General features: G+C 36.8%; 2 protein-coding genes across 3 annotated transcripts; both read left to right on the forward strand.

Annotated features, from left to right (window-relative positions):
• The first annotated feature begins 1,419 nt into the window (after nt 1-1,419).
• Nucleotides 1,420-5,790, forward strand: LOC113111239 (fibromodulin). 2 transcript variants are annotated; one of them, XM_026275836.1, is made up of 5 exons: nt 1,420-1,943; nt 2,018-2,060; nt 2,168-2,421; nt 3,232-4,127; nt 4,878-5,790. In XM_026275836.1, exons 4-5 carry the CDS (start codon nt 3,248-3,250, stop codon nt 5,027-5,029), a joined length of 1,032 nt encoding a protein of 343 aa, XP_026131621.1. In that variant the 5' UTR covers nt 1,420-1,943; nt 2,018-2,060; nt 2,168-2,421; nt 3,232-3,247; the 3' UTR covers nt 5,030-5,790. The 2 variants fall into 2 exon arrangements, with proteins under 2 accessions (XP_026131621.1, XP_026131619.1); XM_026275834.1 differs by having other exon boundaries at nt 1,420-2,421.
• A 2,052-nt stretch (nt 5,791-7,842) lies between these two features.
• On the forward strand, nt 7,843-12,781 carry LOC113111240 (sodium- and chloride-dependent neutral and basic amino acid transporter B(0+)-like). Its single transcript, XM_026275837.1, has 14 exons — nt 7,843-7,923; nt 8,304-8,472; nt 8,646-8,777; nt 9,171-9,308; nt 9,682-9,760; nt 10,149-10,281; nt 10,394-10,534; nt 10,632-10,860; nt 10,996-11,121; nt 11,201-11,319; nt 11,427-11,526; nt 11,620-11,729; nt 11,815-11,982; nt 12,096-12,781. The coding sequence occupies exons 1-14, from the start codon at nt 7,858-7,860 to the stop codon at nt 12,225-12,227; spliced, it is 1,842 nt and encodes a 613-aa protein (XP_026131622.1). The 5' UTR covers nt 7,843-7,857; the 3' UTR covers nt 12,228-12,781.
• The last annotated feature ends 402 nt before the right edge of the window (nt 12,782-13,183 follow it).

The raw sequence follows: 13,183 nt of genomic DNA on the forward strand, positions 1-13,183 counted from the left end.
AAATAGTAAATTCATCAAAACAAACACTTATATGTCCAAGGAGATGATTTTTACTGAAAACACCAAATGAATGAAGGTAAATTATTGTGTAAATTATTGTGATGTAAAGCTGGATTATTATCTATATGCAGAATAATTTATGGTGTGCTGTTAATGTCTAGCTGTATCTTTTGTGCATGCAGATTATGCTAAAATGTGTGGAAATATTTTTAATTGAGTGTATTTAGAATATTTAGTTGCTTGTATTTAGAATATTTAGTATTCAGAATATAAATTCTAGCACTGCTCGAAAATTCAGTCATTTCCTAAATTGTCTTTTAAAACCTGTATGCATTATTTTTTTTTTATCATGAGCCAGTTGGAAAACACACACACACACAAACTACCTAAATATCTCTAAATGTTTCTTATGTTCTGTTTTTATTATTTTCCACAGGAAAAAGAAGTCATGCAGTTTTGCAACATGTGGGTGAGTAATTGATGACAGCGTTCTTGGCTTAGAGCTGTATATAGCTATAAGAATCATACATTGGAATCAAACATTTATAGAATGGACAAAGCATAACTTGCTCTGCTTCATCGCTAATAGCATCAGTCTTCATTTACTTAAGAAAGCATGTCTCGCAGTGATTCAGGTCACCTCTGCTGTCTGACCTCTGTGTGCTGCAAACACAAATCACATATCATTCTAAAGTTCAAAGAGGCTAAGTCACGGCTGGAGAGAGATCAGCAGGAGCAGGGACAGGGATGGCAGGAATGTAAAGTGCTTCCCGATGCTGAGTTCACCTCCCTCTGGGATCAGACCCTGTGTGTTCTGGTCCTGAGGTTTTTCCTAGAGACAGTCGGACTACTTGCAGCAACAGTATGGAAAACACTGTGTTATAAAGATCGAGTCATCTATGCATTCAAATCGTGAACAGTATGAAGAGGTACTGGGGAGTGAGGAATTCTTATGCTGTCTCAGTCGATATAACTTGAATATTCTTTCACATGTAATGATAAAATGTCCAGCTTGTCCAGCAAGTTTTTTCAAAGTATGCTAGGTGTGTCTAGTAAGTAGATCACCTGGCTAAGTTAAGATATTTACATAAATAGACCGAGATACTCTTCTGAAAAAAATAGCACTTAATATATTTGTACACTTAATGCATGTTTATTGCAATTAAATTAAAATATATTGTGACTTACAGTATGTTTAGATAAAATGCAATTAGTTGAATGTTGGATTGTTTTATTGACTTAAGGTAATCTTTTTTTATATAATTTTAGACTTTGAAATATAAAGTCATGTTTCAAAAGTACTGACATGCATTTACTGTAAACTAAAACATACTTTAATTAAACTTGCATGTCATATATATATATATATATATGTGTGTGTGTGTGTGTGTGTGTGTGTGTGTGTGTGTATTTTCCATTTATAATGGTGTAATGGTTTCCGTTTGTAATGGTGAAATTGCAATTTAGTATTAATATTTAATGTAATCCCTTATTGGTGAAACTGATTAGTTACTTTAAGTTCAACTCGGAAGGCTGACTACAATTTTATTTTTTAATCATAAAAGCAAGCATGCTACACAAAGGTGCCAAGGCATGCACACATTTCCCATTACTACCCATCCACACCTATGGGTTTTCAGCCCTTCATGCAGTAAATAAAAACGGAGGCTCCCTCAAGGCCTGTGTTTGTGATTCAGCCCTGCAGTTGTCAGAACATGAAGCTGTCTGGCTTTATGTCTTGTGTCGAGGCCAAAGCCCAGCACCTCTAGCATGCCACAGATCTGCTTACCAAAAACCAGCTGGCTGCAACCAGCCATCAAAGACCACAAAGAGAGGCCTCTCAGGAGATGGAGGACCTGACATTCCTCAGGATGAGTGCCTGGAGATATGAAACACACAAGAGATCAAATGACAGACTGTTTAATATCTGCCACTGCTTACAGGTAAATGACTTGAGTCACACAGTCTGCATCTGAAAAAAAAAATGCTGAATGTGTGTCTGTTTTGTAATCTGAAGGGAACATGTTTGCTGTGCCTCTTGAGTGGCTCGAGGTAAGAAGGTAAGTCTGTAGAGTTGTATACAGCTCCCTCATGCACTGTTGATAGTTTGGTCAGTCTTGCAGTAAGGGCCGCATTCTCCCTAATGAGAAAAGCTTGATGTATGCAGACGCAGATGTTCCTAACATGTTCCACAGCTGGGAGTGATCGAGACCAGCCACTCAACTCAGATGAAAAATGGACTTGGGATGGAGAAAGGCAAGTCTTCTGTAATTGGACAGGGGTTGAGAGGGGGCTTCGGAGGGTGGAGGCAAGGAAAGCTTGTAGGGGAGAAGGGGTATTTGCAGTCTTTGCCAAAGCCACTTCATTTTGCTACAAGGGCTCACGGTGAGACAAAGAGAAGGTAGAGCCTTTGCTGATCAGGTAGGTGTGATGCTGTTTCTACTGCCTATTTGGAAGATTTATTATTTATTTATTTATTCTTGTCTTATTTTTGCATTTCTGCATCAATGGAGACTGTGGATTTGGTACTAAGTGGAACAAGCTAACAGTTAAATACAGGTTGTGTTGCTATTTTGTGGGAATATGGTTTTTCAAGCTGTTTTTACTGTATGGGTAAATAAAATGTCTGGGTTTCCTACCTGACCTGTTCATCTCTATACAATAGCCATTATTTTTAATAATGCAAGTAACTTTTTGCCTGATCTACAATAATTTCAGTATTTAGTTTTTTATCTATAATTACATTTTTGGTGTTCCTGCACCTTTCCCTGTTGCAAAACCGTTTTTAAGCAATCAAAACTGATGTTGGTTCTTCAGCCTGATCTGATCTGCTATGGTTACAGATGGATTCAGGGCACTTGTCATGTAACCAGCTAGTCACCCAGGCCAGCTAGAAAAAGAGAAAAAAAATGCTTAAACCAGTTAAAGATGGTTTGTCTTAGCTAATTTCGCTGGTTTCCCAGTCTGGGGAGGCTGTTTGCTGTTTAACTAGGCAGAAAAAGCAGCCAGACTTTGCTGGAAAAAGCTGTAGCAAAAAAGATAGCTTAGGGTATCTGGTTAAACCAGACGGTGTAAGTTTATATGGGCTGAGTGGGCAGCTAAACCAGCTCAAACCAGCTAAGACCAGCAGTCTATCCAAGGCTGGTTTTACAGCAAGGTAGTCACTAATTGCGCATTTTTAATTAATCCTACAAATCTTAAAAAGTGTTCTTTCTGTCTGCTGCTGTCAAGTCTCTTGCCAGTGACAATGCGGCTAATCGCTCTTCTGCTGTTGGGACTCCTGAAGTTCTCGCTGGCTCAGGACGGAGATCCTTTCCAGTGGCTTTCTTCCCTTCACAGCCGTGGATATGCCTCTCTGCAGGCCGACAACACTGGAGGAGAATGTCCCGAGGAGTGCGACTGTCCTCCAACATTCCCAGCTGCCATGTACTGCGACAACCGCAACATGAAACAAATGCCTTACATCCCATCCCGGATGAAGTATGTGTACCTGCAACACAATCAGATCACCTCTGTCCCAGATGATGCTTTTGGAAATGCCACCAGACTTGTGTGGGTTTTTTTGCATGAGAATCGCATTAACTCAGTGGGCAAGCAAGCGTTTGCCAAACTGGTGAACTTGGATCGTCTGTACCTGAACAACAACAACCTAACCGAGGTGCCGTCCAACCTGCCTCGCTCACTACATGACCTTCGTCTCAATCACAATAAAATCACCAAGTTGCCCCCCAACGCTTTTGAGGGCATGGAGAATTTGACCATACTTTTGCTCCAGAACAACGGTCTGCAGGATATCAGTGGCCTGAAAGGTCTGAAATCGTTAATTCTGCTGGATGTGAGCGGTAACCAGCTCAAGAAGGTTCCTAATGGTCTCCCTGAGATGCTCCACCAGCTCTACCTAGAGTCCAACTCCATCGAAGCACTTCCAGAGAACTTCCTCAGCCAGTTCACCAACCTGCAGTATGTCCGTATTTCTCACAATGAGCTCACAAACAAAGGCATCCCTCAAAACACCTTTAACAACAGCGGTCTGGTGGAGCTGGATTTGTCCTTCAACAAGTTGGAGAGCATTCCTGTTGTTAGTACTAATCTGCAACATCTTTATCTGCAGGCCAATCAGATTAAAGGTACAGCACTTCCACAGATTTTTTTCAACACTAGTGTATATGCTATCATAAGTTTATTTTTTCAATTTACTTATGAAGTAATAATTTCAGCCTTATTTGTTATAATGAAAAATTTCCATTGAAATATAATCATAGTCCATGAATGGAATAACTGACATAAAAATTTATATATATATATATATATATATATATATGTGTGTGTGTGTGTGTGTGTGTGTGTGTGTGTGTGTGTGTGTGTGTGTGTGTGTCTAAACATCATTAAAAATAAAAATTTTAACAATAATTTTTATTTAATAAAGGTATTTAAAAAAAGAAAAAGTTAAAAAAATGTGTAATATAAAAGTGATGTATGTAATCAGCAATGTAAAATTGCAAAACATAATTTCTTTAATTAGGCAATTCATTTTAAATGTTAATTTTCCTACTCTCCCAACATTCTTTTTGCTGTTTTGCACAACAGTTTTATAGATTTCCATTTTTTTTTTAAATAACATGTAGTGAGATTTAATGATTACAAACAATAAATATAAAATGAATATTTAAAATCTTATATTTTGACATTCACTTTTCACTCATTTTGCTTGTAAATGAATCTTGTTTAAGAATTATGTTATTTATTTATTTTTTATTAAGAAAATTATTTCTTCCAGTGTAATTTAGTGAAACTATCTTAACTATTTTCATCCAATGACTGTTCCCATTCCTGGAATGTTGAAATTGCATATAAAACTTGTTTTCCATTTGTTTCAGAGTTTACACTGGGCAGTTTCTGCAGTGTGCTTGATGCTATGAACTTCTCCAAACTGCGAGTCTTGAGGCTGGAAGGAAATGAGATCAGTATTGGAGACATGCCCTCTGAAGCTGCCCTGTGTCTTCCTCTGGCTTCTGATATCGCTGTGTAATGGCAGGGACCAATCAGCAGGGGGCTCTTTTGTTTCCCTCCAACATTATTATATCAGAGTGGCATGACTTTGCATTGATTTTTATTGTAGGGAAATTTATAGTGCCTTGGGGTGTTGTATGAGAGGAATATAATTTCCTGTGGACTTTAGAGAGAAGTACAAATACAGGAATGGGGGGAAAGGATATTGAGAGATTTAGATAGGAAATGGAGATCCTCTGTTAAGGTATGTGAAGCTAGTTTTTTTTTTTTTTCCTCAAAAGCCACATAGCAATTTTAGTATGCTTTTCTGTGCTCTTAGTCTATGTTTGTGTGCTTGTCTGTCAGTTGGATGACACTATTGGCAGTGCTAAAGTCAACATTGCAGTTTTGCTATTTGTTTGATGCACATTTGATTTACTTTAGGTTTGTGGATTCATGTTTCTTCAGGAAAGAAGTTTGAACAATGCTGTGAGTATTTATGCTTCATGTGAGACAGAAGAACTGAATGGAGAACAGAAAGAGCTTACTTGACTACATCCATCTAACTTGTATAATGCCCTGTCCGATATGATATCGTCGCAAGAAAATGAAAGAAAACCCATCTTCCATTCACATCTGAAAGAGGGGAAGAAAAACTTTGAATGGTTGTGTTTTAAGAACAAATGTATTGCATGTGTTATAAAAATGACTGAGGTTCTGGTGTTTAAACATGCCTGTGGACCTTTGGTGTAACTCAATAAAGCTAATATTTTGATGTATTAATTAAAACATCCAGACAAATCCTGTTTCTCTAGTCCTCTGTAACGACATTCATATCTTTATATCTAAATTGGCTCTTGCTAATGCATACATAGAAAATACAGTAAAGAGAGATTAATGTAAAACCATATTTCTATTAAAAGAAGTCACAGAAAACAAGCAGCTAATTTACTTTGTGTAGTATGATATCAGAATCAAACAATGTCTAAAGTTACCCCTAAGTCAACAATAAGTTTCTTAATCATTACTTAATATCAAGTTATTTCTATGAAATCGTAATTATATGTTGACACGTCTCTGGCAATTTTTTCACATTACACAGATTTGAGAACATGTTTTGACCTTAATGGTCCTGGTTTATATATATATATATATATATATATATATATAAGGCTATGACATCATATTGTGACTTTAGTAAGTGTGTTGGGAGTATTTCATCCTGCAACAGTTTGAAAGTTGTGAATTCGGATGACTCACTTTTACAAGTGTCTTCATTTGAAAGAATTCTTTCATAAAACCCTGGATGCCAACACCCTGAATGCAGATTATTTTTAGAGTATAACTTTTTTTTTAAACCTAAGTCACAAGAACATTACGTGTTGGAAACTCGTCAGCAAGGCGCTGTCTCACTTTGACACCCAATGTATTGTTAGCGATAGTAAACTCAATATAAAGTTTAAAAGAATGACCATTTTATCTGAGATTGAACTCACGTGGCTCCCTAAACATTTAAAATCACACCACATCTGTCAAGATTTTTTATAGGTGCTTAATCCTGTTCAATGTCTTTTCATTTATTTAAACCCTTTCCTCTGAAACAGACACTGATTTTGAGGGGCTACTGTTGATTTACCTGTAATTACCCGGCAAGCACTTTAATGACAGCCAAAACACTTCTGGGCAATAATATCAGACTGCGGTAAACACCACATCACCGGTTTCTGACAAATGGTTCATGTGTGTCGGCAGACCATACTGTAATTTGGCACTTAACATGATGAGAGTGATTTATAAGGCTTAAATGCAGGTAGTGAGATTTTTATACCAGAACAAAAGCTGAGGGTTTGGAGTTAATAAGTTGCCTGATTATTTTAAGGTTGTGCTCTCTTGTCAGGCTTGATAAAAAGATTCATGTTTGCTCTCCATCCCTCATTGTCCAGTCACTGAGGGTCTGTGGAATGTCAACAGTGGTTAGGAATCTGCACTTGGACACACATGGGAGACAAAAAACAGGGAAGTGGAGTCATTTAAATCCCAGAATCTTTTCTTGTGTCTTGATAAATATTACTGCTTCATTTTCTTATAATATATTTGATGATTGCCACACAATAAAAAGACAATAAAACATTCCCAGAGTTTTACTATTGTTTTTTTATGGAACTGAACTATATAATACCTATCATTCTGTAAAACCACATTATAATTTGAACTTTATATAATACATTTTTATAATTAAGCCAGTTTTGGTTAACTGGATATTGGGTCTCTGACATTCCTTAAATAGCCCTGCCTCACCTAAATGATAAAAGGTCATGGAACTGATCTCACTGGGAAAATAAAAGTCATACACATATCTGAACCTCATGTTTTACTTTTAGTTTTTCTTTGCTGAATCATAAACAAGTGATCTTCATGTGAATGACTGTGAAGGCCCCTCTTGAGTAAGAGTAGTTTATCAGTGGCCTTTGTTTGCCATGATTAGTAATAATGATCAGATGATGGATACCTGGTGATTACTAGATTAGACCATTTCTTTCTATTATTAAAGAAAAAAAAAAGAAAGACACTACACACTGTCTTATACCATAGATGCATACTATGTTAGACATAGAAACGTTTACTAAATCAAGCTAAAATAATAAATTATAATTTGAGATTTCCAACAGAGTCAACGTAAATGCAAACTGAGATTGTGATCAGTGACTGTGAGGTGTACAGTATGAACATTACAAATGATATTTTGTCGTCATGTTGAAACTGTGTGGGGAGGGGTGTATGTGAACTATAAAAAGTACCATGTACAGTTTTTCTTTAGGAGCACTCTGTCCATCACTTCACCTGCCGCTCTTGAGACTGTGCTGAAGAATGAGGAAATACAACTTGAGCAACATTTCAGGAGTACTATTCAGAAACTCAGTTGCAGCTGAGCAGGTAACAATTGTTTACATCAATTTTTATTTACTGTATTAGAATGTTTTGACATTGATAATAGGCTATTCATGAGTACACACTAACATATAATTAGCTGAAGTACGTAATGCATATTTGGCATGCAGTCCAGTGACGGATTCTGAAGTCGAAGTGTATGAACTCAAAGTGAGAAGATGCTAATAACAGTCAAAGATAGAGGCATGTCAGTTGTATTTATACCATGGTGTTGATTAACTTGAGTGCGCTCCACCTGTGTTAATTAGGCTAAGATTCTGATGTGCTCCTCCCAACCTTGTTAAAACCATGAAAAGAAAGAAAAAAAAGTGACGTGATGTGATTTAATAATGAGTGTTTATTATTATTATTACTACTTTCTGCAGGATAACAATGGATCTAACGAGAAAGATTCTCATGTTGGGAAAGCTGATGAAAACACTGAAAGGGGAAACTGGAGCAGTAAAAGAGAATACATGCTGTCTATGATCGGCTATGCTGTTGGTCTTGGAAATGTGTGGAGATTTCCTTACTTGGCTTACAAACATGGGGGAGGTACAGTGAGATGACTTATTATGAGTTCTCATAGTGTACAGTATGTTGAATTAATGTCTTATTCATACTGTATAATAGAAAACTAGATCAGAAAATAGGGCAATATATTTAACTTTTATAATTATTTTTTTTCTCTCACTGTTTTAAATACTGCATCTTTCCAACAATTCAAGGGGCCTTCCTCATCCCCTACACTATCATGCTGGCTGTTGCTGGCCTTCCTATGTTCTTCATGGAGAGCTCTTTTGGACAGTTTTGCAGCCAAGGCCCCATCAATGTGTGGAAAGCCGTGCCTATACTGCAAGGTGACTCTGAATTCAATCTTAAAATTGGTCGATCTGAAAGCTGCTGAGGAGTTTAAGAATTCACTGTGGATTCAAATGGATTTTTGCTACAGTTTAAGGTCCACCAATGTGGTAAATGCCTCCAGGAATTTTTTTAAAAATGTGTTTTTATTTAAATAAATTCATAAATGTGTTTAAACCATTCTTGAGACAAATACTCCTCAAATGGTTAACATGCAGATTGCATAATTACATTTGCCCTCAGGACCTTTTACACTGTTTGTGAATACACAAAAAAAAAAAAAAAAAAAATCCAACATGGTCAAATCCAGTACACACTTAAGTGAATTTATTCAAATGTTTGACTTGTACTTTAAACATCTTAAAGTGGTGTTTTTTTCTCTCTCTCTGTAGGTGTTGGCATCACAATGATGCTGGTTAGCACTTTTGTGGCTATCTACTATAATGTAATCATTGCTTATAGTATCTACTACCTTTTTGCATCTTTTCAATATCCTCTCCCTTGGAGTGCGATGGACTGCAACTCAACAGGTTCGTTAGACCATTTCTTTTTCAAAGAGGACCATGTTTCTGTGTCCGACATACCATGACTTTATTCTTTAATAATTAATTTTTACATTTAATTTTAAATTTAATAATAAAAGTATTTGCATTTTTCTAGATGAACTGGCTTGTAAGGGAAACTTGTCTTTCACACTTAATACTGTAAAGAAAATTTCAACCTTGTTGCAGCTCTGTGCTTAAAACAAGAGTTTAAGCTACTGTATAACTAAAGAACTATGACTACTTTATAGCTCTATCTACAATTTTACTGTATATGTTTAAAGTATTTATCAAGATACAGAATAATACTGCAGTAAATGATTTGGACAATATGTTTCAATGACTTACATTACTGCTGCAGCACTGAATGTGACTTCTGAGACTCAAACCTGCCAGAATGCATCCACAGCAGGCCAGAGCCCTAGCGAGAAATACTGGGAGTAAGTTGACATTTAGTTTTTGTACAGATTCTCAGTGAGACTGAGCTTTGTTAGCACCCTTTTCTTTCTTGATTGCTTTCTCTGGATAATTCATGACTAATGTTTTGGACTGTGTTAGGTTTTGGGGGTGATCTGCACAGCATTACAAATTTGTAGAGTGTAGTTTCTTTCCTGTTCTGAAGCGTTTTGTTAAATGGAAAGCTTGGGTGGGGTGCTGATTTGGTGCATATCTATCTATTCTTATATATATATATATATATATATGAGCACAAGACATAAGTCATTCCACCCCTAAACTGTAAAATGGTAATGTCACGGTCTCCAATTTACTTTTTTATTTATTTACTTATTTTTTATATTTGACCTCTTGTGACCGACTTGTCCACAGTGAGGTGGCTCTTCAGCGCACTAGCAGCATGAATGAGACCGGGCCGGTGGTTTGGCACCTTGCCCTGTGCCTGCTGCTTGCCTGGATACTAGTCGGAGCAGCTCTCTTCAAAGGCATAAAGTCCTCTGGGAAGGTGGGTGTTTCACCTCAGTAACATTAAATTGCATCTGTACAGTAAGTTGTGTTGAGGCAGCAAGGGGAATGCATTTTGCGTTCAATTTAACATGATAAATGGTGCATTTCAGGTTGTGTATTTCACAGCTACTTTCCCATACGTCGTTCTTTTTATCCTGCTGATTCGTGGTGTGACTCTGGAGGGAGCAAAAGATGGCATTGAGTTCTACATCGGTTCAAAGTCAAACCTCACCAAACTGGCTGATTCTGAGGTCCGTCAAAAACGAAGTCCAACCGTCTAACCTTACGGTTCATAATCACGGGAATGTACTGATTTCAGACAGCTAATGTAGCCCGTTTTCACCATAGGTTTGGAAGGATGCAGCTACCCAGATCTTCTTTTCTCTCTCCGTTGCATGGGGTGGTTTGATGACTCTGTCCTCTTACAACAAGTTTTACAACAACTCCTATCAAGACTCCATTATAGTGTGCATCACAAACTGTGGCACCAGTGTATTCGCTGGCTTTGCGATCTTTTCTATCCTTGGACACATGGCACATGTCTATCAGAAACCAGTGTCAGAAGTTGCAGATGCTGGTAAGATCTGAAATTTTTAATTTGCATTTAAGACTTATTTTAAAACAAAAAGCAATAAAATGTGTAACTTAAACAAACATTAGCATGATGTACTCCTTATTGTGTTATTAAGCTAAGCACCAGTTTGTGTTTTAGGTTTTGGATTGGCCTTTATTGCATACCCTGATGCTCTTTCTAAGCTGCCCATTTCACCCCTGTGGTCAATCCTGTTCTTTTTCATGCTTATAACCCTTGGCTTGGACTCCCAGTTTGCAGGAATAGGTAAAGAAAAGCAGATGTACTGTAGTAAAGTAAGAAAGTACTCTCATTTGTCTTGATCTTAATCATGATTTGTCTACAGAGGTTATCACCACCTGCCTCCAAGATGCCTATCCCAAGCTTTTGAAGTCCAAGCGAGGAATTATTACCACCACAGTTTGCATTCTTCTTTTTTTGCACGGCTTGCCATGTGTCACAGGGGTAGGCAAACCATTACAAGTATAGATTTACTCTGAGATCTACATTTACGATGATAAAAATGCATTACATTGCTGTACAGTAGATTTAAAAGTGCTTCGTTTTGATAGGCAGGAATTTATTGGGTGAATTTAATTGACACCTTCTGTGCTGGATGGATTCTCCTGGTCGCTGGATTATTAGAGGTCTTGGGTCTTTCCATCTTGTATGGTGAGCATATATTAGCAATATCTAATGACATTTATGTGCTGCCTGTCTCCAATTATTGTTCTGTTCTTTACTAAAATGCATGACTATTTTCAGGTGGTAATCGGTTCATCAAAGATATCGAGATGATGATTGGGAGTAAGAGCACCCTCTTCTGGTTATGGTGGAGAGCTTGCTGGTTTTTTATCACCCCAGTGGTTCTTTCTGTATGTACATACTTTTTAAACTATATAATAATTATAAGTGATCATTATATCTGATGTTTTTTTTTCTTCTTTTTTTCTAAACCAGATTGTCCTTGTATGGTCCTTGTATACTTTTACATCCCCCACATATGGCTCAGTTGAATATCCAGATTGGGGCCTTGCTCTGGGCTGGTGTATGACTGCATTTTGCCTCATTTGGATCCCTATTCTTGCAGTCTGGAACGTGTACAAAGCTAGTGGAAGCCCCTGGCAGGTAAAGCAGAATGTTCAGGTTTTATCCGAGGGGTGGGGTGTATATGCATGTCAGTGGTTTGTTGCCTTTTAAGTCATGCACTTTAATTCTAAACTTTAACTTTTGTCATTCAGCGTATCAAAGCAGCCTGTTCACCCACAGAAGACTGGGGTCCTTACTTGGAGTGTCACAGAGGGGAGCGCTATAGTACAGGAGAAGCAGCTGATCCAAATGTGATCCCTAATAAGTTTACAACTAGGTTGTAGAAGTTTAATGATGGTGTTTTAATGTATTTGTGCATTTGTAGCACTACTCCCTGTAGTTAATTGAACAAGATAACTTTTAATATTTTACATTTTTGTGTTTTATTTAAATAAAATGTTTGTACAAGACAAGTACCAAAGATTTTACGGTTAAAAGCAATGTTTATTGACATTTTAATATGCTAATGGGTAATTTGAAAACTATTGATGTTGTAGCCAACTTGGTATGTTACAAAGCACTGAAAGTGTAACAACGAAGAAGTGAAATTTGAATCTGGAACCCAGCACTCTGCAGGAGAGCCACACCTGTGATGCAAATGTAATCATTTAAATCTCTTCCAGAAATAACATTGTCAAAGCACAAGTGAATGAGTAGGGGAAATCAGGGGCAATTATACACAGAGGAAAAGGGGTGTGTGTGGCTTCTTTTTTTTTTAATCATTTTCTGAGACCTTTTCAACAACAATAAGAATAACACTTAGAAAGCAAAAAGAGTTTTATGATTTCAGTATTGCTTTTCTGCCAATATCTTTTAAATTAAATACTATGCATTTTTTTTTTCCTGTTGTAAGGCTATTATTTATATTTTGGCACAATATCAAAGATTGTATAATATGTTCTGTAACATATGATACATTAGTGTTATTTATTTATTTTTACCTCTTTTACAGCCATTTTCAGTCAGTCGTAAATTGCGAAAAGAAAACAATCACAAAGTTTTTCACAAAAATATGACCATTTGATGCAGTTATAGCACTATGTATTACTGTTTTTCTCCATCTTTGTATTTTAATCTATGCCAAGCAGGTATCTGCATTTTTCAGAAATGCAGCTATACAATTAGTTTATCAAATTCAATATTTAAGAAATTTTATTTAAAGCCTTTTCTTGACTGTTTCAAAGTAATTAATGGTAGATTAACCTACTGGAGGGGTGCCTTTGCCTTTGTGCCATCTCAG

The sequence above is a fragment of the Carassius auratus genome, chromosome 11 (genome assembly GCF_003368295.1).
Source record: "Carassius auratus strain Wakin chromosome 11, ASM336829v1, whole genome shotgun sequence".
NCBI classification, from domain to species: Eukaryota; Metazoa; Chordata; class Actinopteri; order Cypriniformes; family Cyprinidae; genus Carassius; species Carassius auratus.